The sequence below is a fragment of the Rhinolophus ferrumequinum genome, chromosome 12 (genome assembly GCF_004115265.2).
Source record: "Rhinolophus ferrumequinum isolate MPI-CBG mRhiFer1 chromosome 12, mRhiFer1_v1.p, whole genome shotgun sequence".
In the NCBI taxonomy this organism is placed as follows: Eukaryota; Metazoa; Chordata; class Mammalia; order Chiroptera; family Rhinolophidae; genus Rhinolophus; species Rhinolophus ferrumequinum.
In genome coordinates, this window is record NC_046295.1 from 53,474,472 (window position 1) to 53,501,907 (window position 27,436).

Genomic DNA, 27,436 nt, shown 5'->3' on the forward strand with positions numbered 1-27,436 from the left:
GTGTTTGAACTGGGCCTTGGAGGATGAATGAGTGGAATCTGGACTTGTGGAAAAAGTCATAGTGCAGGAGATAAGACTGGAAAGGTAGGTAGCGGGGTCTGAGAGTGCACATCTTGACTGTCCGACACAGGCACCGAACATGTAATTAGTTCACAGAGATAGATTTTGGACTCGAAAGGATGATGAGAAGGCCACGCAGTGGTTCGGGATGATTAATTGGGCATTTATCTCGAAATTCTGTTTGCCCTGTCTTGTGTGAATTCCTGTTCAGATGGATGATTTGAAAAATAAATACAGCAGGCAGGCATCCAGTGCGTTCATAAGCATAAATAATTCACTTCAAATAGAACGGAGAGGTTATTCTCCTGTGGTAAAACCTGAAAAGGAGGGAAAGATTGAAATTAAATACACAACTGGGGCACAACAGACTCAGAGGAGTGAGGAAATCATGCTGCAGGCCACGTGCAGGCCTCTGCCCCTCAGGGCAGTGCTAGCTCCTTGTCAGAAACCCTAAGGCCCCGAATTGGCTCTTCTTGGGCCTATGAATGTTGGAAATCAAAACCCTCTATTTTCTGATTCAGGATTCATCCTAAAGTTAACCTTTCATTTCTCTGTCCTCATTCTTTCCTTCATTCTTTGGTCTCTTCAGCTGTTCTCCACACCTCCAGTCTCCATAGCAGCTGTCAGATTAGATCCTCTAACTCAGATTCGATCATCTCACTCCTCAGCCTAGAAACCTCCGATGGTTCCCTCTTCCTTCTCCAATAAATTCAAATTCCTTAACTTGGCACAAGGGCTGTCTGTGTCCTGGCACCTCTGCCTATCAGTCCACCTCATCCCTAAATACTCGTACATTCTGTGCTTCCGCCATGTGCACTTCCTCAAAGTTTTGCAAATCTTGTGTTCTTTAAGCCGCCCCCACCACCGCCGCCCCCTTTCGAAAGCCTTCTCTTACCAACCCAGGCAAAATGGGTTGCTCTTGCCTTTGCCTTACCGTAGCACAAAGTTTGGGGCAGTTCTAACATTTTGCCGTATGTTACAGTCATGCATGCAAGTGTCTTCCTTTTCCGCTGCCAACCCGCTAGGGCAGAGCCGTCTGACTTGTTTCTGGCCTCCAACTCAGTGCTTGGCAAAAAGGGTAAGCGCTTGCCCAAATAAATACTGTTGGAGAGGGTCTAGCTTCTTCAGAAAAGGGCTGTGGTTCTTTGCTTAAGCATCCACAGTCCCCTCCTCCCTCAAATGCTTTCTAGAAAGTTGTCTAGTGTTCTCAGACTCCGTGGACACTTACGTCCACAAAAACAGCCTTATGCAACCTGCAGTGTAGTCTCGCTACTGTAAGTGGCTCTGCCCAGATAAGGTCACTGGCAGTCATTCCCTAGCAAGGGTTCAGTGACCTTCCTTTCTCCTTGCCTCACATTTCCCAGGCCTCTGCAATCCTCTGAGCCTATCTTAGGTCGCCAGGCCCCAGCCATGAGGCCAGTACTGCTGGTTCCCTTCCCTGAACTTGCTGCATTCTTTTACAGGCCCACAAACTGCGTACATTGTGTCCTGTTTGCCTGGAAGGCCCTGCCTGCTTCTCTACAAAGTGCTGTTCACCCTTCATTACTCAGCGCACACACAGGCTTCTTGCTGCTTTCCCTGACCCGACCTCACTACCTGACTGCAGAGCTGCCCCACTGTGCCGGCAGCCCTGCCCCCGCACCAAGGTGTCCTTGAATTCTTTGTGTCCCTGTAGCTGGTCTCTGAACTCCAGGACGTGCTCCCTTTCTCCTTCGCTCATTTTCAAACCCACATTGATCTAGCAACTCACATGATCTGCATATATATAACACATATAACCAAATCACACGTTTTAGCCTACAAGCCTGTGAGATGGTCTATTCTATTCCATTTAGTCATTAATTTATTTTCATGCTGGTGGGGACCCACTAAATCAGTGAGTCTCAACCCTGTTTTGCATCAGAATTATCTGGGAACTTTTAAAAAACAAACCAAAATAAAATAAAATAAAATAAAAACAAACCTGAGAGATTCTGATTCAATTAGTCTGCAGTGGGACCTGGACCTTAGTATGTTTTAAAAGCTCCCCAGGCATGCCGAAGTTGCGAACAGCCCTAAATTCTTGCTTCCCCAGTGTGTCTAAAGATAATACCTGAGCTTGTCTAAGCAATCTCTGATCCTAGACCTACCTGCAGCATCGATGTCACCTGGGAGCTTGTCAGAAATTATTCTTTCTGGCCTGTGACCTAAGATTCCAGACCTAGTGGACTAGGATCTGTATTTATTTAACAAGATCACCTGGTGATTTGTATGCACTTTACACTTTGAAAAGCTACAGCCTAGGTCCTGGAAGTTTGGTTAAAATAATAGATCTCCAGTCTCAAATCAGACCTACTATGAAATCAGAATTTCCAGGGGGAGAGGCCAGTTGACCTGTCTATATTTAACACAAGCCCCAGACAATTCTTCTTAGGCAATTTTGGGGAACAACAGCTCTAAATTGATATCCTGACGCATAATAGCAACCTGAAGTTTGAAGCACAGGGGTCTGCAGTGTGAGCGAGTAAGCCTGCAGCCCAGAGGGGAAACGGGTCCAGTTCTAAGGAGAAACCATCAGCGCTTGAGACAGGCACATACCAAGTGCTGTGAGTGTCCATAGGAGAGCAAAAATGCACTAGCTGCAACCAGAGAAGGCTTCCTGGAAGAAGTGACCCACAGAGCATGACTAGGATTTAAACAAGGTGGGCGCCCCTAAAAGCCTGGGACGGTAAGGAGTGTGTATGGAAGGAGACACCAGGCATCTCATTCTCCCTGACCTCGTTCCCGTCCCCCAACTTTGCCTTTGTCCCAGGCACACCTACAGACAGAACCTATGCCTCTGGTAGCACTCAGGATTCAGAACAGTTGCTGACCCCAGCTGGGATCATGGGACACCTTACTTGGTATCTAAGTGACACATACTTGTGAAATGCAAACATTTTTATCTAGCAAGGGCTGAATCAATAAAACAACATCAAACATTTGCACAATACTCTGGGTTTTCCAAGTTACATGATGATTCCCTCTGATTGTCACATAATTTGTGTACTCAGAGAAGTCCCATGACCCGCTTGAGTTTAGTACCTAGCGAGAGGTGAGACTGGGACCCCACCACCTCCACTGTTTTTGAGAACAGGAGCACAGTTGAGTAGTTGGTGCCTTGAACTTGGGAAAAGGGTCAGGTGGCTGGTGAGCTGCAGGGCAGCAGGCACGTGGCCCTTTTCCCAGGTCTCTTTGATCATAAGACACCCCTTAGGAGCTTGTTACAAATACAGGTTCCTGGCGCCCACCCAAGACCTACTGAATCAAAATCTCAAAGAGGAAAAAGCTTAGGAATTCCTATTTCACAAAGGCACACGTGAACGTTATGATGAGGCAAGGTGGGAAACACTAAACTAGACACAGCCTGTTGTAAGGTCAGCGTACTTGGGTTTGTACCTGGGGCAAAGCCCTCCCCCTCTTTGAGCCTCAACATCTCCATCTTCAGAATAAGGGTCTTTCCTGGTGCCACCAGGAGGCTCTCTAGGATGGCAGATCCCACATGACTGGAGGCTCTTTCTCCCAGTTGGTGTGGAGGGGACCACAGAGCGCTAAATGTCACCCCTCTCTCTTGCTCCTGGGGAAGAAAGAACCATGTAGTTCTCTCTAGATCCTGCTCACTGTGGGCTGCGACCCTCCTCTGGGGTGTGAGGTAGAGACTATGAGTTCTGGGCCCTCACCGCTGAATCTAATGTCTGCTTTTCCTAGCACTTCCCTTTCTGAGCCTTGGTTTCTCATCTGCACAACTGGGCTCTCGTCAGGGGAGGCCAATGCATTCACAAGGTGAAGTTCACCCAGGCCCGCCATACATGGAAACTTTTGTCGTTCTTACATCATTTAACAATAAGTCCTTACTGAGCACTTACTATGTCCCAGAAGCTCGACGAGGTCTGTATGTGTGGAATCTACACTCTAGTGACATCCTAGTGGGTAGAGATAGGCAATAAATAATTAACACAATTCATGTTCAATATTTAAACAAAGACACTGCATAGATACTTAAACAATAAGTAGAATAAATAGGTTTAATATTGAAATAAATATAATTAAGTAATAAGCACAATAGATGTAATAAGTAATAAGCACAACTTATTATTTAAATAACTATAGTATGTCAGCATTAATTTAAATAGCATAGACGGGAGATGCAGCATCAGATGCAGAGTAGGGAATGGAGGAATGGCTCTGGACTGTGATCCGGGGAGGAAAAGGATCTAAGCTCTGATCCTTACTTTGTAGAGATGTTCAAAAGGGCTAGGGCATTTTTTATTTATAAAGTAGTCTCCACTTTCACCTCCTACAGGAAGACTTCCTGGAACCCCAGGCCCTCTTTCCTTTGAAATTCTGTGGCTGTAATGGCCCCTGTCTTTCTCATGAAAACCCGCTTTGTTCTCATCCTAGCTGACATTATCTGAAGGTTGACCGAAGGTAAGGATGCTAAGGGCATTCATCCCACACTGCTTGTAATCTTTGCAATAACCCCCTGAGGTCACGTCTCTTGCCATTTTATAGCAGAGGGAACAGAAGCATTTTGCACCTTGCCCAGGTCACACAGCTCTAGAAAGGACGGGGTTAGGTTGTGAGCCTGGTCTCCAGTGCTCCCCCAGGGGTGACAGCTGTTCCTCTTGTCACGTGCCTCCTGCACACCAAGAGAGCAGGGTTCCTTCTGCCCCAAGCTGGGTCCCCCACCCTCAGCCCCCAGCTCAGGATCTCCCCCTCACAGGGGCAGAGGGGAAGGGACTTGCTCAGGAGTGTAGGGGCTAAAAAAAATTAATACTTTTCCTCCTACTGTCCAAATTATTCTAGCTGGGCTAATCAAATTAACAAAGACTGATTAATAGGAGAAAATCAAGCTTTTAATACATGCGCATGGGGAATTCACATAGGTGTGAAAATTCCAAAGACAGTCTTGGCAATAGACATTTTGGACAAAGGAAAAAAGAGGGGCATAGGACATTAGATTTCAGAAGTGAGAACGGGCGATTTACAGGTACTTGAGGAAGAGTGGCACTTACGAGGCAGGCAAATTCTTGCTGGGCGACTCAGAAACCATGGGACACAGAGGGTCTGCCTGAGGCGCTCTTATTCACCAGACTTAATTCAAATTAGGCTAATGCAGCATTCTAAGCTTTCCATTCAGAAGCAGGTTTCTCTAAATCTCTTCGGCAGGAAAGGGAGGGAGGGGGTGCGGGCAAGAGTTTCCGAGGCTTTTTTTTCTTAATAAACAGGTTCAAGTCAATATCCCATAAAGCAGGTTCAGGGTGGCAAAATTTTATTCCCGTCAGGGTCATGCCAGGAGCTGGTAGCTAGGTTGACCAGCTGTTTCGGTCTGCTTGGGATCATCCCAGTTTTAGCACCGAGAGTCTTGCACCCTGGAAAGTCCCTCCCTCCTAGACGAACTCAGACATTTGGTTACCCCACAAGCAGAGCCCCGTAGCTTCTTGTCCTGCGCTCACAGCCCCCATGTCTGAAGTCAGGCTGTCTTTGGTTAAAGGAAACTGCTTAGCTCATGCCTCACGTTTTAGGCAGTCTAAGTTGCTGAAGGTCCTGAAATGTAACCAAACGGCTTGTCTCTGGGGGCACTCCCAGACATGGCAGTGGGAGATCAACTAGCCTCTCTGGAAGCCTAGAGCCGCAAAGATGGGCCAGTAATGCCACTTCTGTGAACTCCTCCTTCAGAAAAAACCAGAAACGGATGATTTCTGAACAAAGATATTCCCTGAAGAGCTGGTTATACAAAAACTTACATAAGTTAACTGAATTAGAGTATCATACTGCTAAGAAAAAAAGGTCATATAATAGGATATTTAATAACAAAGGAAAAGCAGATGGCACTATGTTAAGTGGAAAATGGAGGGTATAAAACTGTAGAAACACAGAATGAGCCCAATTTTGTTTAAAATAATGTATACAAACTAAGTGTCCTTCCACAGAAGAATGGATAAAGAAAAAATACACACACACACACACACACACACACAGAGACAGTGGAATATTATTCAGCCATAAAAGGGAAATTGTGCCATTTGTGACAACAGGGATGGACCTTGAGGGCATTATGCTAAGTGAAATGTCAGGCAGAGAAAGACAAAGATATCACTTATACCGTTTCCCGGAAAATAAGACCTAGGTGGACAAAAAGCTTTAATGCATCTTTTGGAGCAAAAATTAATATAAGACCCGGTCTTATTTTAGTATAATATAAGACCGGGTCTTATCTAACATAATATAAGACCCAGTCTTATCTTTTTGCTGCAAAAGACACATTAGAGCTGATTGTCCAGCTAGGCCTTATTTTTGGGGAAACACGGTATGTGGAATCTAAAAAAGCCAAATTCATAGAAGCAGAGAGTAGAGTGAAGGTTCCCAGGGCCTGGGGTTGGGGGAAATGGGGAGATGTTGGTCAAAGTGTGCAAACTTCCAGTTACAAGATGAATAAATTCTGGGAATCTAATACTCAGCATGGTGACTATAGTTAAAAATTGTGGGTGCTAAAGAAAAATTAATACTTTTCCTCCCACCTTATAAGTTCTCTAGCTGGGCTAATAATCAAATTTACAAAGACATTAACAGGAGAAAATCAAAGTTTCAAGACATCCGCATCGGGAATTCACGTAAGGATGAAAATTCCAAAGACAGGCAACATTAGGTATCTAAGACATTTTTGGACAAAGGGGAAAGGGGGGAAGGGCATTAGATTTCAGAAGTGAGAATGGGAGATTTACAGGTAGTTGAGGAAGGGCTGAACACACCGGCAGGCACATTCTTGCTGGGCTACTCAGAAACAATGGGCCACAGCAGGTGTCTAGCTAACAGGCCTGGAGTCTTCCTGACTAATGCTGGGGTGAAAGTTCTTAAGGTGATTAAGTCAAGGCTCCCTTCCTAAAGCAGGTCTTTCTGTTTGAATCTGTTGGGCAGGAAAGGCGGGGAGGATCAAAGGTTCTTTCTGAGTCTCGTTTCTTAATAAACAGCTTAAAATCAATATCCCAGAAAGCAGCTTCAGGGTAGCAACATTTTGGTTCCCTTCACAATACTGTAGTACATACTTGAAAATTGAGAGATCTTTAAAAAAAAAATGCAATTATGTGAGGTGGTGGATGTGTTAACTAACCTTATTGTAATCATTTCACAATATATACGTTTATCAAATCATCACATTGTGTGCCTTAAACTTGCACAACGGTATATGTTAGTTATATCTCAATAAAGCTGAAAATTTATATGTATGCATAGAAAACAAGACTGAGGAGGTACTTCACAATGTTAACTGCTTTTCTTTGAGTTTAGGGTAATTTTAATTTTCTTTACATTTTCCTGAAATACAAATTTAGTTCAGTAGGTAAATATTAATTTTATTATCAGAAAATCAGTAATTTAAAACAAATATGGCATAAAATTGTTCTGTACCGAGTGGTTGTAATTTCACCTGACCTTCCTTCTCAGTATGCATGGATTAGGGGGTTAGTGTACAAAGCAGTTTGGGAGAACACTGGACTAGGATTCAGAGGGAGCCTCCCAGCTCTTGCTTATACTGGTTCCCCTCTCTGGGATGCCTCTACTCCCTGCATGTGATGCCTGGCTCAGATGTCACGTCTGTCCCTTTCTCTACTGTCCATACCTCAGCTCAGCACCCATCATCCACCGCTCTGCATAGCCTGCCTCTTCCCTGTCCCGGCCTCAACTGACGGAGCGGCCTTTCCCTCCCCCTGGAACTGGATGTAATGCTGAAGCGGACCACATGAGGGCGCCAGAACCACACTGGTAACGTCCTGCTGCCCATCACTCCATGGCGCCATCAAAATCGTCCCTCCAAACCAGAGGGGACACCAGTCACTGCCGCCCTGGGATGCTCCCACTCACCAGAGAGAAAGAATTGGCTTCAAAACTGTATCTGAGAAGAATCCCCACCCCTACCCCAGCCTTCCTAGAGCTGTCCTGGCCAAGCTGACCCTCTGAGCCGGCGGCCCTCAAACACACAGGCGTGAGCAGACAGACGTGCCACGTGGTCTTGAACCAGACCCTGTCCTCTGAGCCTCAGTTTCCAGCGCTGCTGGGTCTCTGTGCAGAGATGCCGTGGGGCAGGCCTCTGGCCACCCACCTGCCTGTCAACTCTGGTTGAGGAAGATGTTTCCTGTGCTCAGTATCCAGCTCCACGTCACCAGCTCCTGCCGGGCCCCGTTTCATGCTCCATGTTTGTTAAATTCAACTGAAACAGAAGTAAAGAACTCCCCAGAACATAAAACAGGAATTCAGAGGTGGGCACCAGGGACGTTTTTCTCCTTCCTCTTCAGGAAATTCCCGGTCACAGAGCACGGGCATTGCCCTTGGCCGCTGGTGCTGGTTGGGCCCAGGAACGTGCCAGGGCTTTGCCTTTTTTTGGACACAGGCATCCCACGGCAGGCCCTGAGTGTGTGTGTGTGTGTGTGTGTGTGGTGAGGGGCTTGCTCCGAGGGGTTTGGGAGTTCGAGGTGAGGATTCTGGGGCATTGGAATATGGGAGAGGAGGGAGGACACCAAAGCCTGAATCCTAGGGGCCGTGGGCGAGAAAGGGGCCTGCGGGTGACACAGGGCCACGTCCTTGAGAGGGAGGGACAGGAGAGGCAGTTCTTCCCGGGTGAGGTGAGGGTTGGGGGACCACTCCAGAGCAGTCCTCCTGGGGACCCAGTGCACCCTCAGGTGCTAACCCATGTGACGAAGAGGTTTGGGCTGCAGACCCTCTAGGCCTCCTTGCCTCAGTCCTCCCGGCCTCGGGTTGCTGAAGACGTCATGACGATGGTGAGGGCAAAAAATGGGAGACTGTGTGCTAGTCACACCCTGCCCACCTCTCCTCAAAGAGTCACCCTCCAAAAAACAGGCCAGTCTTCAGGGAGACCAAGAATCGCTTGGGCTCAAGGCCCAATGTTTCCTGACAGCTGCAAGCAGATTCAATTCCCCCTCATTCTGGGTCCCCACAGCACCCTGGGTCCCCCCTCTGTATGGCCAATAGTTGCCTGTTTATTTTTCCCCCACACTGGAAACTTCCTAAGAGTAGGGGCTGGGTCCCATTCTCCTCTGTATCCAGCAGGCCCGAGACCAGTGGGCACTCAACAAATGTTTGCTGAACAGATTAATTCGTTTTCATTTAACGAGCTCATGAGGGCTCTATCTCCTAATTAGGAAGCAGGAAGGTTGCTTTTTTCCTGTAACAATCCACCTTTGGGGGATGGTGGCAAAACCTCAGCCTCTGCAAGCAGAAGGCAATCAAACTAGATTCCTGGGCACACGGTTGCATTTTAAAGAATTCAAACATGCATGCTCAATGCGGTGCATTTAAACAAGACACTTGTATATTCAAAGCTTCCAATATACATCATTATTCAGTTTATGATACAGAATCAGAGCTTTCCAGGACACTTTTTTAGCAGGAGGTGGCTGGCACAAGGCTCCTGGCAGTGACGCAACAGCCCCGAGGAGAGGGCATGGGGAGGCTGAGGGCTGCCATCCGTGCCAGAGGATGCCTAAGTGGGTCTCTGGGGATTCTGGAAGATGCTCCTACGTGCTGGCTCCCTCTAGTCGTTGCCGGTAACCAATTCTGGCCGGGTGAAGAGACAGATGAGGCTGTGTACTGGGTAGAGCCAGGACCCTCTGTGGGCCAATTCCAAATGCCAGCCTACGCCGTCTGCCTCGTTTCTGCACGCACTGTCCCTAGGGTGTGAGAGCAAATGGTGAGCCTGGCCGTCTGTCCCTGCTACGCCCTTCCTTGGTCAAGTGACATCAACCACTTCTGAGAGTTGGAGCACCAGCTGGAGCTTGGTGTTCAAAATCTTACAATGAGAATCCCTGGGTCTTGTGACTGCAATGGAAGCCGAGTCTGCCAACCACTCCACCTGTTCGTGAAACGCCATTCACTCCCAGTCTGGCCACCGAGGGGCACCAGCCCAGAGATGCCCTGGGAGGTGTCGAACAGCTCAGCTCCGATTGGCGCAGCCTTCCTGAAGAAGAGCCTTTTCACCACTTTCCTGTGAAAGGCTGCTCTGTGAGCCTCCCTCCAGGAGAGGATGTTACCATTTGTGATTATTCTGAGTGGGACTCTCGCACTGAAAGGCAGGTGGGTCGTCTCTCTCCACAAAGCCTCCTTTCTTTTTGTGGATGCCATCTTGTTTGTGGGGGAGCTGCCAAAAAGGCTCCCGACTCCTCAGTGCTCAAGGACAGAGCTGTTGAAGTGGTCGGTCATTATGGTCAATAATGAAGCCAGCAAAGATGGGAAAGAAAAGGGTGGGGGGAAAGTCCTGGGGCTCTGAGCAATGAGGCCCGTTTGTGGCTAGAGGTGGTTGTGTTTTGAAACAAAAGCTGAGGGCGAGATATGTGTGGCAGGGAGCTTTTTTTCCCTCAAAGAAATCCAGCTCGACTTCCCCCCCCCCATTAATTGGTAGCAGATGAAAAAAAAAGCCAAAACAAAAACCAAACCAAAGCCAGTAACCTAAATATGAGTGTTTTTGAAAGGGAAAAGCTGTTTCAATTGTTAGATGTCCAAGAAAACATGAATACACGCCGACAGAGGAAACAGCCACAATTAGAGGAAGAAGAGGGAGAGGTTCATAAAAATTAAGGAAAAAAATTCCTTTTAGCAGCTCCCATCCTGTAAGCTGGCTCCTCTGTAGGCCTCAGTCCCTGAGGGAAGCTGGAGGTTGGGTCTCCCAGGGACACTTGAGGAAGGAGGAAGGGCCCAGGAATCCCTTAAAAGAGCAGAGGCAAGGCCGGAGGGCAAAGCAGCCTCACTTTTCCTCAGACCACAGGTACAGAGCCTTTTCTGAGGAGAAATCTGCTCTGGAAGATTGTCTCCTGAGAGGGGTCACAGGCTCCTGTACTCTGCAGCCTTAGAAGTGCCCTACAGAAATCGGGCTGGTGGAACAGGAGCTAATAGGAAGCTTCACCCAGCCCTGGCTCCAGGGGCTGCCTCCAACGTTCTCAACCTTTACCTGGATCCTTGGGATCCAGCCTCCTTTGGCACTTGTTTGGTGAAAATGCCAACTCCTCACTCATTTTCTCATTCACAAAAAAACCCCAAAAAGGAACGTGTGCATCACTCCAGGCACTCTCCTGCCTCAAAGGATGTTTCAGAGAATGCAAAACAGGCGAAGATCAAGACTGAGTCTGGAGACTCCACACAGGCCCCAGCCAACCTAGTAATGGCCAGGTGGATTGGTCTGTGAGCCACAGGTGGGAGGGGCTGGGGGCCACCGGGACTGATGGACAAGGACCTGGGACAATGACCCAAGAGGTGGACTGGGCAGAAAGACTGGTTGCCAAGGAGACAGCTTTGGCCACAACCTATTGAAATCCACGGCGGCCACTTAAAGGAACAGGGCTTCTAGTCGTGCTCTGCCTTCTTAGCTGGACAGGCAAGTCCGTGTGCTTTGCTGGGCCTGTCTCCGCATCCGAACAGTGAGCCTGACGCATCTCTGAAGCCCTGGAGTGCTAAATGTCTAGACCTGCTGGTAATGTTCAAACGCAGCCCCTTGTACTGGGGACAGCAGTCCCCAGACTTCCATTCCATTCCGACCAGCTGGGCAGGCAGGATGACATGTTCTTGGTGAAGGCGCGAAACTTGAAACTCGTATTGGAGCTGGATCCCTTGTTATCTCCTTCCGTAGCTGGAAGCCATACCTTTTGTGCAGCTAGGTGGGATTCTTCTATTTCTTCCATCCACATTTAACCAGTGTGGTAGTGGGTGGGTAGGAAAGGAAGGAGAACTGAATAACACAACCTCATAGCCTTCTGAGGGTCTGTCCTGAATGTGTGGGAAGAATCCTTGCTCCTGCCACAGAAGGGGCAAGACAGAGGTAGAGCGTGTGTGTGTGTGTCTGAGTGGAAGCAGTATGGATAACCAGTATGGCTCCATGTGTCCTGAGGGGTCAGGATTTGCCTTCCCCCAGGAGCAGGGTGACAGCCAGGTCACATAGAGCCAGAGCACTGGCCATGAAGCCTGCCACTCTGGACTCAGAGCCTCCTTTGCTTATGAGCTGTGTGACCCTGGGTAAGTTACTTTTCCTCTCTGAGCCACCCTTTCCCCACATGTTAAATGCCTTACCGGGTGGCACTGAACAGATAATTAGGAGAGCCCTTTGTAGACTACTGGGTGCTGTGTACCCGAGGGGTTAACACAGACGTGCCACTACTGGGCTGCTACAGGCAGAAGAGAGTTTGGTTGCTGGGTCAACATTTGAGGCTCTCATTGCTGGAACCTGTAGCAAGGTCTTGCTGAACCTTCTGGAAGGTTGACTCTTGGGACAAAGGAAACCCCACCAACTGCCTCAGCCCTGAGCTGGGGGCTCTGCATTACCCCCGCCCCAGGGCTTGTCAGATGACACATGCCCAGAGGAGACACACCAGCAGGTAAGCACTGCCCACCTCAGATACCCTCTGTGGTACATAAAGAAAAGGGGGGGATAAAAATATATATTAAATGACTTTTATTTACATACCTATTCATAAATAATTGAATCTTCTTTTTGACTTCATAATGATTCCTTGAAGATCTAATGATTACACTGAGTGACTAAAAGTGGATTAGGGGGCTTACTCACATCTGTGTGTGACAATGTTGTCTCATGTATGCGCTCACACTCACACACTCAGAGGCACACATGCGCACCAGAGGGGAGGCAGGACTCGCGGGGGGCCTTCTGGGCTCTCCCAGCACCAGCACTTGGCTCCCAGCACCAGTAGAACCCTGGTGGGAAAACTGAGCCCCATACACAGGTGTGAATTCGTGACAGCTGGAGAACAAAGAGCTGCAACCCAGAGAGTTCCTGGCCCGCCCACTGGAGCTGCTCTCCTTTGTTCATCCTGGAAGGCATCTCTTTGGATTTGCAAATATTTTAATTCACAGAAACTCAAGGAGGGGGTGGGGGTGGGGACTGGCGTGGCACGGTGGCCGTCCCTCTGTCTTTATCCAGGCCTTCTCCAGCCCCCGTGGTGGCAACAGCATTCTAGAGACATGCAGTGGTGTGCTAGTACCATACACACGAGACGAAGTGGACAGCTGGCCACAACGGCCGGGCTCGGGGGCGGGGTTCCGGCTCCTGCAAGTCTGGGCCTCGGCCCAGAGCCGGGCAGGCTGGTCACTCACAGGGTCCGCACAGCCACAGGGTACAGGAGCGATAAGTGCTCGGCCCCTTTGATGGGCAGCTTTCTGGTGGTGTAGTAGTGGATGACTTCTGGGACACTGTCGAACGGGGGGCTGTTCTGACCCAGAATGTATTTCTCTTTGGTTTTGGCCAGTTTCATGTGCATAAAGCCCTGGTTGCTCCTGTGAACAAAACACAGAGGTTATCAGGATTTGCAGAATGACAGAGATCGCCGAGACAGCCATGCTGCTGGGGATGAGGGCACAGGTGCAGGAGCCTGAGGAGCAGGGTGGCAGTTTCTCTATTTTGCTCCGAACAAGGCCATGTCATGGATCCATACTCATTACGCCAGGCCAAATTCCTGCTAAGGTGCAAGGATTCCTTGCTGCCTGGGACAGAAGCAGCAGCTGGTGTCACCTCTCCAAGCCAGAACCAAGGCCCAGGACCAGCTGAAATGCAGCTGCACCGAGCCCCAGCATCGGACCAGGAACCAGCAGCAAGCATTGTGGAGGAGAGTTTTCCAACCTCAAGAGCTTGGCCTCTCTTCCTATTACTCATGCGGTGACATATTTAAGCCTTGCCTGAAAGTTGCCAAGTACAACTCTCCAATGCCCTGACAGGTAGGCAGGGCAGGAGTCATCACTCCTAGCTCACAGATGAAGAAACAGTGTGGCAGGGATGACAGGTGAGCCATTTTCCAAACACTGATACTCACCCTTCAGTAGTATGGAACTATCACTGGAAAGGGGCTGCCCAGCGGGGGACGACATTTCCCTGACTCCCTTGTAGCCCCTGTAGCAATATGACTAATTTCAGCCAATGGAATACAGGGAGCATGTGCGGTCTTTCTCAGCATTGCCCCTGACCAGGCACTCTCCTCTCTTCCTCCCTCTGCTCAGCAGCCCTGTCTCCTTCTCTGAGGTCCAGCCTGAGTGTTTCCTCTGCCAGGCAGTCTTCCAGGCTCTCACAGGCACAGCTCCTTCCTTCCTCTGACTGCACTGCACATGATGAAGGATCATGCCTCCATCAGCACTTGCCTTCTTATATTCTACTTACTTATCCATCTTCCCAATTCCTCTCAGAGCTCCACAGAGCAGAGCCGTCTGTCTACCATGCCCAGCGTCTGCTGAAAAGGTGGGTTCCTTGGAAATCAGAGTGGAGCTGTGTGCCCCATGACCCTTGCAGTGCCAGCTGCACCAGCATGCTGGGTGGGGTGCAGCTCACGGACAGCACAGGCCATGCTGCTTCCACCTGGCCCTAGCGGACCTCTCCCATCGTCCACCCAGGGCTCTGGCCACATCAGGTCCCTCACCCACCCCTCTGTCAACCTGCCTTTACCCAGGTTGCCCTTTCCTGCTCACTCAGCTCGACGTCTGGCCCTGTATGATTTTGCTGCCATACCTGAGTATGCTGAGGTTTCCAAAGTACAGTCCAATTTACTGAGTGTGTCACTTAGTGAGAAAGCTGGGGCTCCGACCTTCTGCCACCTTCTTGGGGCACTCAGAACTTACAATAGAGACCTGGCTTCCTGGAGACCAAGGCCCAACCCTGGCAAGGCTGAGAGCTCTGTGTGGACACAGGTTTGCAGCCTTTCTAAGCTTCTGCTTTCCTAGCTTTAGCGGCCGCCACGGAGGGCTTACACCTCTCCCCCAGTCAGGACTAGGCTCCCCTTGCTTACCAGTGCCTGCTCTATTAATGCATCAATTTGGACTCCGGGACCACTTTCAAACGGGCAGAGAAAATGCTTAATGAAGTGCAGGCACTGAGCAATACATCTGCTCATAATAATGTATTTAGAGATGTCACCCTCGGCTTAAAGGAAATCGTTTGGAGAGCAATTATGTTTCAAGAGAGAATAATTCCTGTAAAGAACAGAAATTTAAATCAAGATTTTTTAAGGCTGACAATGTTCTAATTACAGAGCCTGTGGCAAGTTCTGCTCCTCAGTGAAGGGTCATTTCATTGGAGATTTGCCTCAACACATCTGAGGAGCAGGCGGCGCCCTTCCATAAGCTGTTAGAAGGGAAACGGCGTGTGCGCATTAAGTGAAAAGTGTGCTGAAGACTTAGCTACCCACCACACCGGAGAGATCGGAGAGATCGTCGATCTTGGCTGGCCAGGGAAGGACTGTACTGCACCTGCTTGAATGAAGCGCTGCAACTGTGCAGCTGAGAAAACTGGGACTAGTTAAATAAAAACCTTTGCGCTCTCCGAGGCCCCGGGCTCAGCTTTGCCTGGAGAAGGGGTGGTACCTGGAAGAGCAGGGGCTGGAGCTGCAGATAAGTGCAGGCTCAGGCAGGGAGGGGTGTGGCCTCAGGAATGCCACACCCTTTTCCTGAGTACATGGGAGTCATGTTTTGGGGTGCCAGGCCACCAGGCTTTATGAGTCTCACAGATCTAGGCTGGGGGTACAAAGCGTAGGGTGTGTAAGACAGGATCACAGCAGCCAGCTGTGAGCGGTGTCTGAATGCCAAAGCTTTGCTGGCACCAAAGGTATGAAGTTGCAGGGAGAGCTAATTTAATTTTTAAAGAAGTTAAAGACAGTAACTCATATGGGCTAACAGGACATTTTCACATTGGTTGTTCCTAAAACATCCAGCAAGGGTAGTACGCCAGGGTGGCAACGCTGACAGAGCCAGAAATGGAAGCTGAAGCTCCTCTGTTCCCAGGCCACGGGCTCCAAGGAGCCACCAGCTATGAGAAACTCCATCCTGATGCCCCCACCTCAACAGACATGGGCGGGAGGGGCAGGGCAGCCGTCAGCACCTCCTGAAGTGCCCCCTGACTCTGCAGGCCTACTGTTTGCTCCTCTGACACTTCTATTTCAGTACATGCTAGTTTATAACCATGAGCCAGGCTGTGCCAAGGGGGCAGGCCAGTTATGAAGGTCAGAGACCAAGGTAGAGAAGTCAGGCCCTGTGCCCCCCAGTCCATGGGCTGACCATTGCCCCTCAGAGGGAGAAAGGCCCGTGAGATGGCCCTCACAATGGGTTCAGTGGGTTCACAGCACCCTGGGAGTTCTCTGGACCTTGGACAGTGAGTGTGGGCTCTGTTCCTGCCCCTACTGGATCCATGGAGGCTAACGAGATGGTCTCTGGGAATTTCTGGGCGGAAGGTCCTGGATTCCTGTGTATAGGCACAACCTGCTGCCTACTCTGTGAGGACTTCTGCAGGAAGGGGCCTAGAGGCAGCTTCATGCTCCCTCCATTGCTGCCCACGGCCCCCAGTCCTGCTCTCACTGGGCATCTGCCTAGATGGCCTTCAGGGCCGGTGTTTCCTGGGCACTTCCCGTGAGCCAGGCTGTGCGCTGAGCACGGAGGCTCAGAGGGAGGTGGCGGACCCAGGGCCACGCGGCCGTCAGCAGTGGTGCTGCTGCTTCCCCTCCTGGGGGGCGTTTTGCAGAGCCCATGCTCCTGACCTCAGCACCACCCCGCTCCAGGAGGGGGCCCTGCCTAGCCCTCAGCACACCATGTGAGGCCAGGCAGGGCGGTGGGCCAGAGGCATCAGACCCTGAGCAAATGACTCCTCGACCCGGAGCCTCATCCCCGAGGCACCTGCACTGCAGGGCTGATGGCGGGTCAGAGACAGCAGACGGGCAGTAAGAGGACATCCCAGGGACTGGCAACGGTGTGTCCTGACTGGTGGAGTGCAGCCTTCAGCCAAGGAGGCAGAGTGGTGACCCGTCACATGGGGCTGGCAGGCCCCGAGAGGCGAGCAGGCTTTCCTTTTGAAACAATCTGTCAAACCCCGACTCGTGCAAAGGTCAGGTAAAGCCTTGTCAACACACACCAAAGAAACGTGTTGTAATAATATATACAGGTAGGTCACAAAGCGCCCACGAGTGAGATGCTACCTAACAACAGTTGAAAATTAAAAAACAGCTGCCAGGGATGTCTTTAATGACTCTCAACTCTATTCAGAAGACACCAGGCATAAAAGAAAAAAAATAACATTTCTAGTGAGAAGAGAGGGTGCGTCTGATAACCAGCATTCACAGAAATGCTACGGCCGCTGTGGACAGAGCGCTTCTGGAACTAGAAGCAGCCTGGGGACCATCTCCTCTTACCCTCTGGGAGTACTGGGGAGGAAACTGAGCTCAGAGAGAGCAACCCTCTGGCTCAAGGCACACAGCAAGGTGGGCTGCAGCGACAGCCAGAACCTGGGGCCCCTGCATCCAGGGCCAGGTGGGCTGGGTTCGGGGCCACGCCACCTCCCAGCACCACTTCTAGAAAGGCACTGGTCCCCAGGGAGGGCAGACAGGCTGCCGCCACCTGCCAAGCTCTGGCGTCAGCCCCGTCTCCTTTCATAGGACATCTTGCGAAAGCCAAGTCACAATTAGGGGTGTCTCCGGTGGGTGACCTGTCTAATGAGTCTTGTAAGGCTCGCGGAGGCTGGGGGTGCGGGGGCTGTCAGGGTGCTCAGATCGTTCATTACGCTCATTATCATCACAAAAAGCACCTCCTCATCACCAGGATTATCAAACGTGCCTGGTGCGCTGGGGCTAATAGCAGGCCCCACCTTGTCTCATAATCACGAGCTTTAATAAAACATCACTCAGCCCGCAGCTGCCGGCCCGAGCAGGGTACGAGGCCTCACCTCTTCGCTTTTAGACCTAATTGCTTGATGCATATTTCATGAAGAATCCTGGGTAATAGTTATGTTAAATTGCTTCTTTTCATGATGAAATGACTTAAAGATACTTGCATATAATATTTATGTGGGAGAAAGCAAAGAAATTGCCCTCGATGACGAGCATGGAGGACCCAGTCACAGGAATACCCACCCGGGGCGATCTCTGGTTCACCTCTATTGAAAGGTGGCTGGGGAGCTGCTCTCTTGACCAAGATGCTCAAAACGGCCCCTGGCTCCCCACTGCCACTGCCAGGGAAAGGCCACACGCACTGCTCGAGCCCCCACTGTGCACCAGGCACTGAGCTGAGCAGCTGCTACACAGGCTCTCATTTAAGCCCACAGCAACATCGCTAAGTTGGTATAACTATCACTGTTTACAGATGGGGAAGCTGAGGCTGAGGACGGTTGTGTTCCCGGTCTTGTCCCATGGGACACAGCAGGGCCTGATTTCACTGTGTCCGTCTGCCTCTGAAGCCTGTGTTCAGCACTCAAGGCCCTGAAGCTACCACTGCAGCCTCATCTTCCCCACTCAGCCGCCCAACCAAGTGAATCCAGGTGTCCAGGGGGCCTCTGGACTCTTTCTGCCCCGAGAAGTAGCTTCCCTGCAGCTCTGTGAGCTCCTTCCTGAGGGCAGGGACCGTGACTTCATTGTGACGTTTCTTATAGGCCGAGCCTTACCCACCCCGGGCCCTTAGCACATGCCTGGCACACAGCTGGGCACTGTCCATCTGTCCGTCCACCAATCCAGCAGCTATCTAGTGAGTGTCTGCCCTGAGCCAGGGAGATGGGGCCCCACACATACACGCCTCTCTGGACGTTAAGTTCCTGAGGGCAGGCTGGTGGCCACTCCACCCTGTTCCCCACTATGGCTCAGTCAGGATAAAAGTGGCCTCTTCTGTGGTCAGCACTGGTCCCAGCACAAGCGCGCAAGGACCTGCCGAGCAAGCTCAGTGAGGGGCAGAGCCCTGGGGAGTGCCCAGAGGGTCCCGCCTGCCAGGGACACAAAGGCAGGTGCCTCTCAAATCAGAGAGGTCGTGCCTGGCGACAGAGGAGAATGAGTCACACCCTTCTCTTTCTCTGGGATTCTAAAAGAAATGACCCCTGGGGCCAGTGCCCCCTGCCCAGGCCGGAACAAAGCAAAGGTGAACATGAGACCAACTCCCACCCAAAACCACAGTCTTCCCGTGGGGGCCCAGCGGTTCTCTAAGCAGAGGCATCTTTTGGTCTCAGTGAACCTCCTCTTGTGGGGTCACTTTAATTACACGTTGGAATCTTATATCAACAAAGGTTCCTGGGGCCGGGTCAGTGAGAACAGAGAAAGAAGACTATGCATTGGTTGCAGGACGCGTCTCAGAGAAAGGAGGTGTCACAGGTCCTCTGCCTTCCACAAGCATGACAGCCGTGACCAGTGCTCCCTCAGAGCCCTTGGAATACCGCCCTGTGCTCTGCACGGGAGGGCACGACACCAGCCCAACGGGCCCTTCTATGCCCACAGGTGGTCACTCCAGTTAGGGTGAAGATGGACTCAGACGTTTGTGCTGAATGAGCGGGGTGGGTGGGGGCGGTTCTAGGCCTGGTTCTATGCTGTGACCCTGGGCGCGGGAGCTTCCAGAGGGATTTCGCCTGCAGGATGACCAGGACAAGATACCTCCTACTCTGAGGCCACCGAGGGGCCTGCAAAACAAGTAATTCCTGCCATCACCCCACCCATGATTGCTAATACTGCCTCCGAAAGCAGGTAGCTCTGGGATTCAGAGTATCTGCTGTTCTCCCACCTTCTCTTTGACCTCCAGGGACATGGAATAGTTTGCTGGTTATATGTCTGTAGACAAATGCTCCTCGCCACATCTGTGAGCAAGGTGCAGCCACTGCAGAAACCCTGTGTGCCTGCAGAGAAGCCTGCTCTGAGGACAGCCCTGGGCCTGCTGCGGGAGAGAAATGCCCAGATCTCAAGTGACAGGGGCCTTCAGGGGACAGGCAGCTGGTGGACATCTCCCAAGGGCCTACTGCGTGCAGGCTAGCATCTGCTCATGCCGTGAATCTCCAGCAAAGGTTCCGGAAGCCTGAAACACAAAGGTGTACAATGGTGATAGCCACTGCCACCCTTGGTCCACGGCTGGACCAACCTGTGGCTTCACAAAGAAGCAGAGAGGGCTGGTATTATCTGTAAGATGCCCACTGCACAGATGAAAAGACCAAAGGCCAGAGGGAGAAGCAACGTGCCCAGGTCACAATGAGAGGACATCAGGGCCACGGGACCAGCATGGAGTCATTCTATCTGTGTGATGGAGTTCCCCAACTCTGCAACATGTGGAACGGGGGTATGGAGGCCTCTTCCAGCTGAGAGGTTCTAGGAGTCAAGGGAGCTGGGGGAAGGGGCTTACGAGGTCACACGGCAAATACCTGCATGCTACCCAGTCTTGCGAAACAGCCTTGTTATAGTGACAAGCCAAAGACACATAAGCCAGGTTATTGCAAACAAACGTCTAAATGTAAACGCTGCAGAGCCAAATGATTTGATTTACAACCAAATAATTAGACTTTCAATAAACGCATTGGAAGTGATTAGCCTTCCCGAGACACCCGGGCATTTCTCAAGCTCTAAGTTGGCAGCTCAGGGTGAGGGCCTTCAGTAAATCATAACAAAAAGCTGTCTCCAGGCAGAAGGAGAGCTGGCAGATGCCTCTCTCAGCAAACATGGAGAGGCATAAGGCTTGTTTTGTGCCACACAGCGCAGTGGGTTAGGTCAAAATGAATCCATTTGGGGTAATTTTCTCAGGAGAAGACTAACCAAGTGTCAGGCAGGAGCCTCCCATTACTGGAGGTGTGTGAGCAGGAGGGTAATGATGGTTAGGGGCCAGGCTAGATGACTTCTGCCGTCCCTCTCTTTGCGGCTCCCATCAGTTCTTGGGCTCAGCCAACTGCATATGAAAACTGCAAGGGTAGGGTGGAGCAGGGAGTGATGTGGGAAATGTCAGAGTTCTAGGAGGGGAAAGGTCTAGAGTGGGTACCCCACCCTTTCACTTCTAATTGCAGATGTTTCTATGAACACGGAGGCCCTTTGGTGTTTGGGGCAGGTAGGATGGGCGGTGGTGGCTGGACTAAGTCAGATACCTGGGTTCAAACTCTGGTCCCACTGATGTCACTGGCTGGGCAAGTCCCTTTCCTTGGGCCTCACCACCTCGACCTGGGAAAGGTGGAGGGTGTCCCTCCAGAAATGAAGTTCTCTCAAGCCAATGAGGAACACCCTAAGAGGCTGGGAGACACCCAGGAGGACCAAGGCAGGCCAGGACGGCTAATCCTTAACACAGGGAAAAAGGTCGGACAGCAGTGGGCACAGTGGCTCCCAGCTTGGGGCTGGCACGATGACAAAAGCAGGCTCCCTAAGGCCTGTGCCAACGGGATGGACAGAATGCATTCAGGTGGTCTTCCTTCTCTTGGACCAGCCCCTCCCGGCCCACACTGTCCTGGGAGCAGTGGTTCTCAGCTGGGACAAGTTTACCCCTCTCCTGTGGACATTATATTGGGCTGCTGGCATCTAGGTGAAAGCCATTGACGCTGCTGAATAGCCTACGAGGCACAGGACAATCCTCAGAGCACAGAATAATCCAGCCCCAATATCAGTAGTGCTGAGGTTCAAGCCACACCCCTCACTAGTCGCCAGTGCCTCAACTTCATCATTTGTGAAACAGCAATGACAGGAGTACCCCCGTCACAGTAGTTCTGAGAGGTAAGAGAAACCATCAATGTGAACGAAGCGTGAACACTTGATAAAGGCTGGGTCGTCTAGCTCCTTATTTAGGGGCTTAAGACACAACCCAGAATTTGCCAAACAGCTTGGCTGCAAAGTGCTCTGGGCTGTTTCCAAGGACCAATCCCCCACCCAACCCCTAACCAACAGAGGGGGACAACATGCAAAGGCAGCGTGGGGTGTGCACCAGCTGCCAGGGAGAGGGCTTTGAGGGGCACGATGGCTTTTATAGGCAGAGGGGAGCTGGAAACCTGGGGTCGACCCCAGTGAGTCTGGGAGTGAGACAAAAGGTGAGACAAAAGACAGCTCCGACAGACACAAGGGCAAAGGAACCACCACCGCCTACGGACCTGGGGCCACTCAGACCTGGGTGATCTGCTGTGGGAACAGAGTCCCACAGAGCAGTTTCCAGGCTCTCGGCCTCACGCGGCAAGGGGCTGGCTCAGTTGTTAGATGACCATCCGCTGAGGCTGGGTGGCCATCAGCTGTAACCGGTTAGCCGTTAGCCACTAATATAACTGCCGTGGCTACGCTAGGGGGTTGGTGGGTTGGCAGAGAAGCGGACGGCAGATTGCGGCTAGCAAGTGGGGTTAGCAAGAGGATTGAGGATCATACGGATCCTACTTCCTGTGTCTCGCCCGGCCTCCAGCGAGACTGGGGTGCAGGAAGACCCCTTGTTGGGATACTGGCGGATGTTTGCTTTTGTGTCTCCAACCCAGCCACCAGCGAGAATATAGTGGTATGACTCCCTGTCTATGGCTCCATGGGTGTTCCTTTTTGGCCTCACCATATCCTGCGTTCTTGTGCGAGGAGCGGGAGCTGAGACCCCGCATGACACCTGCCCTGTCACTTGTGAGCTGTACTTCTCTGTGTGCCTCAGTTGCCTCCTCTGTAGAATGGAGCTTTCGATGCCCATCTGTGAGGGCTGCCTGAGGTCTGAGTTCAACAGTGCATGAGCAAGTCTGGCAGGTGCCGAGGCTCAGGATTCTGACATGGCTTCGTTTCCACCCGCTCTGCAGGAGCCTACATACAAGTTGCTGCCCATCTGGCTTGTCTTACTGGCTTTGCTGCCCAGGCTGAGCACTGAGCGTGTCTCCCCGTCTGTCTGGTCTGTCGTTCACGGCCATGTTGGCAGCCCAGAAGCCGCGGATGGCCAGGCAGCCTCCTGGCTGCAAGACCACCTCCTCCAGCTGGGCAGCCGCCTGGCTGGGGTGGGAGTCCTGGGATCCAGCCCCAGCCCTGTCTCTGGGTGACAATGGGCAGGGGATTTACTTCCCTGTGTTCAGTTTCCCCTAACATCAAACAGTATTGCACCACACTCTCAAAAGCACATTGTTACACATGGGGTCCACATGAAAACAGAACAGAAATGATGAGGAAAGAGGTTTCTCTGCTTAAAAAACACTGGCAATAGATGGTCTATGGCACGTATTAAATGCCTCCTGTGTGTACTGCTTTGTATTCCACATTTCTGAGGGAGACGAGACATCAAACAGAGGATTTTAAGACCATTTGGTTCCCTGTCCTCGTTTCATAGATGACACAGGCCGAGAGGGGTGGAGGTTTGCTCCCATTACCCAGTGGTCAGGGGCCAGAATGCCCCCTCCCTCACCCACGTGCCATCAGTTGCAGGGGAATCCTGGCACTACCAGGACCTGTGTATGCCCCCAGGCAGCTGTGATGGGTACAATCCCTCCACACCCCAATTCCCATCCTTATCCTTAAAGCACAGTGTGTCCTCAGTCCTCCCCACCAACTCCTGTCCTGGGGGGGGGGCATTCATTAGCACAGCAAGGAAGGGGACTCACTCTCACAGCACCTGATCCAACTTACAGTTTTACTTAAAAAAACAGTGAAGGGAAATCCAGAGGGGCCTTTAAAACTGCAAGTTACAGCAGATCTATCTGCTCGGTGACCCTGCATCTAACCTGATAGTGTTTTACTCCCTGGAATTTCAAGGGCACGCAGTCAACTGGAAGCCACCCAGACACCCGAGCTGAAAGTGCAAATCTATGAATGACAGTTTTATTTCATTCACAGGTTCCCAGTAGAAAAACTCCCAACAGTCCTTGGGGATCTGGGCCTCAATTTCTTCATCTGTGAAATGGGGAGCAGTTTACGACATCCCCTCAAGTCCACTGAAAGCAAGTGAAAAGAGCTCTGAACTAGACATTGGGGACCTGGCCCCATCCCCGGTCCTCCCGTCTGGGGCCTCAGGGTCCTTATCTGCACAATGAAGGGCAGGAGTAGATAACCACCAAGGTCCCATCAACCTCTAAACCTTTGAAGCTTGGCACATAAGAGATGCTCACACCGCATGAGGAAGGTATGACTATTCAGGTATTAAACAAAAGGATTCAACTTCATTACAGATGCCCCAGAGTCCCAAGGCTGGAAGAAGAATGCAGGTTTCTCAAAAATAGAGTTTCTTCAAATGTGCCCCAGATGCCACCATGGGGACTTGGTGCCTGGACCTCTGTGGAAACAAGAGATTCTGATGCACATTCTAATCTGAGAATCACGATCCTAGTTCTATCTGATGATGGAAACTCCTTTGTAATATTCACAACTTCTGGCGTCCAGCTCTTGTTGCTTACTCCAAGCGCTGGGAAGCTTACTCTCTGCCAAGACAAGCCCTTCCAACCTCCCATGGCTCTGCCCATGGGAAGGTCCATGTTCTGAGCTGAGCTGTGACTTAGTGCAGCTTACGGGTGGTCGCCCAGCTCTAAGCTCCGGTTCCTGCAGGCCCAACAAAGCTGCTCCTTCTGCCCTGGGAAGGTCCCTCAGAGACTGGAAAACGGAAGGGAGGGCAGACTGCAGCTGCTCTTCTCTCTCCAGCTGCCCTCACAGAGCAGCATTTCCTGTCCTTTCCCATCCTGGTCACCCGCGCTGCTCATTCTCTCATGACACCGAGAGCCTGCTACTGGCCAGTGTCCTGGTGAGGCTGTCCCGTTTGGCCACCAGCACCCCGTCGGGACACGACAGCACTGTCAGTGTGGACACCGTGAATCTTGGCTTAACGCCTTTCTGGTGTCTGCTGACCTGAGCCTACCTTTCGCTTCCACCTCCTCCTGAATCCCAAAAGACAGGATCTTATCGACATACCCAGTGTCATCAGGTGTAGACAACACTCACCTCTTGACCAAAACCAAAAGGGGCACCGGGCCAACAACATTAAAAAGCAAAAGCCCACTGGCTTTGGCCACCCTTGGAAGGTTTGCAAATGCAATTTTGAAAGGTCACTTGTCAGCCCTTGGTAATCTGGGTTCTGGAGGGCGAATCCTCACATGTTGGGCATTCATTCTGGCAGCTTCTTGACAACCTCTGTCCACAGAGTGGGGAATTTTCTCAAAATTAAATCTCCGGCTCTTTGGTCCCTAATGAAATTGATTTCCGTCTTGATACACAACAAAGCTTTCGTTTTATTATTTGGCTAGGGTTTGACCACATTAATTATAGTGGGTTTTTTTTTCCAGCATGGCTGCTAGTAATTGAGTTCCCAAAAGTTACTATCGGAACTGATTGATTTTTTTTTTTAAATTAAACTTGGATATGTGAGGTTTTTTTTTTTTTAAACTTTTACTTATTTTAAGTATGTTTTACCAGGACCCATGCGCTCCAAATCAAGTTGTTGTTTCAATCTAGTTGTGGAGGGCGCAGCTCACACTGGCCCATGTGGGGATCGAACTAGCAATCCTGGTGTTATGAGCATCGCACTCTAACCTACTGATTAACCGGCCACCCTCTAATTGCTTTTTAAAAGTGCAACTCCCACAAAACTCAGTCAATCCTAGTTTCTTTATAGGTATTTTTGTTGTTGTTGTTAAGATTGAAAAATTCAGGACAGGAAAACATATTTTTCCAGGCTGAAAATCTGAACTCAAAATGGGATTACGCTAATGTTTGGAGACTGTGAATCAGAAATTTGGGTGTACCCAGATCACGCATTTGCTGCCTGGATGGTTTTATCATCACTTGTGTCAGAACTCATATACTGCCCCGAGTTTTTAAATCATTATCACTGGCATAATTCTACCTGCCTCGGAGGGTACACTCTGCAGAAGCCTGTTCAAATCAATTCCTAACACCAGGTACCAGGACCTGCAAACAGCCCACCTGGCACCGTGTAAATGCGTTTCTCCCCAGGAGGCTATGTTCAGCCTGGGTGGGGTAGATACTTTTAGTGTCAGGTGGAAATGGTGGGCACACAGCCTGCTCTTTGGCAAGTCGGAGCGTGGGAGGGAACTGAGGAAAGGAACGACTGGGGCTGCAGGGTGCAGGCATGGCCCCAGGTAAGCCCCTGGTCTCTCTGAGCCCTTTTCCTTGAGGGCAATATGGGACGCTATGGGGAGCCAGAGAGCTGACCAGGACTTCAGAGTTTACAAGGCATGTCTCTGCTTACAAGATTACTGGTCACCTAGACCTCATGGGGGAGCTTATGTGGAGGGGACAGGTGAAAACTCAAGTTGGGACCACAGGGATAGGGGACCCTGCAAAAACCTCTCCGTGATCCCAAACCTAACCATCCTACCTTGCTGTTACTTCCTCCCAAAATATTATCTTCCAAGGCCCTGCTCAAATGCCACCTCCTCCAAGAAAGCTTCCAGGATGCTCCCAGGCTTACTTGCTCCCTCCCTCACTTATTCTCTGCCACTCGTCCCTCCATCACAGCACTCACCTACCTGAATGTCCCCTTGCCCAGATTACCTCCTTAGCGTCTGATGTGCCTCCATCCCCCTTCTTTCCCCCCCATAGGAAGGCCTGGTGCAGGACAGGAATGCAGCAGCGACAGCCACCCCGGGGACCTGTTTGTTGGCCCTGCCCTGAAAGTCTGTGCTGAGTTTGTGGCAGGCTGATCCCCAAGCCGCCTGGAGCTGGGAGTAGCATGTACATTTTCAAAAGGAAAATAACAAAAATAAAAAGGTTCTAATTAAAGGATTTCTAATAAGCTTGCTTTGCCAAATCCAATGGTTTGTGATATTCCTCTTGGGTGAAGTAATCTTAAGAAAAAGAGCATTAAAAGTGGCAGAAAGCACCCACGGCTGGAAGGAGGATGGCGGCTGATCCCTGGGGGAGCAGCCCAGAAAAGGTCAGGTTTGAGGCACTAAGAACGAAGCATGGAGAGGCCTCTGCCCCCAGCAAAGTGGAAGAGGGTGTACACGTGTGTGTCTCACACACACATACACACTCATGCACAGCAAAACATCATTTTTGTAGCTTTAGCATTTGAACTGTGGGAACAAAGACAAGGGCGATAAAATCTGACATATGATTTTCTAAAATATCAAGAATGTTTTCCTCAAATACCAAGAACGTTTACGGAGAAAATAGAAGATGAAAATACAGTGCTATGAAACTCAGAAGGGTGGTAACCCTAGGATGAGAGCCGAGGCATCTGGGCACTGCCAGCAACTCACTGCAGGGCCTTGGGAGGGTCCTTTCCTGGGCCTGTTCCTCCCTCCAAAACCAGGTCCTGACCAGGTGATCCAAGACCATTCTTTTGGCTGTAACAGCCCGAGGGGAAACTCGAGCGACCCTGCATCATGGGATTTTACTGGATGAAGCTTCAAGCCCTCCCAAATGCCTCTAGGTGGGGGCTGATCCTATTTCCTCCGGGGGTTCTTTAAGCTACTTACCTGGCTATAAGCAAAATAAGACCACAGATACCTTCCTGGGGTGAACACAAAGGCTCTGCAAATAACTCCATTTGCATTTCTAGAGCCTCTCAGAGTTTACAAAAAGCTTTCACTTCCTCTGTGTCCCTGAGCCTTGGGGCTGACAAGCTCAGAGACGTGAAGCGACTCGCTGGATGACCCTCACAGATGGTGGAAGCAGTGGGACTCAGGCTCTGGTCGCCTGCCCCCTCC

The 27,436-nt window shown here is 50.8% G+C and overlaps 1 protein-coding gene across 2 annotated transcripts in view; it reads right to left on the reverse strand.

Moving 5' to 3' along the window:
* Nucleotides 1-9,384: 9,384 nt before the first annotated feature.
* SHB (SH2 domain containing adaptor protein B) overlaps nt 9,385-27,436 on the reverse strand; it is a 133,700-nt gene continuing 115,648 nt past the window's right edge. The window contains exon 7 of one of the 2 annotated variants that reach the window (XM_033123441.1): nt 9,385-13,368. In XM_033123441.1, coding sequence (XP_032979332.1) covers nt 13,185-13,368 — 184 coding nt within the window. In that variant the 3' untranslated portion in view covers nt 9,385-13,184. The remainder of the gene's footprint in view (nt 13,369-27,436) is intronic. The other variant, XM_033123440.1, reaches the window with a different exon arrangement.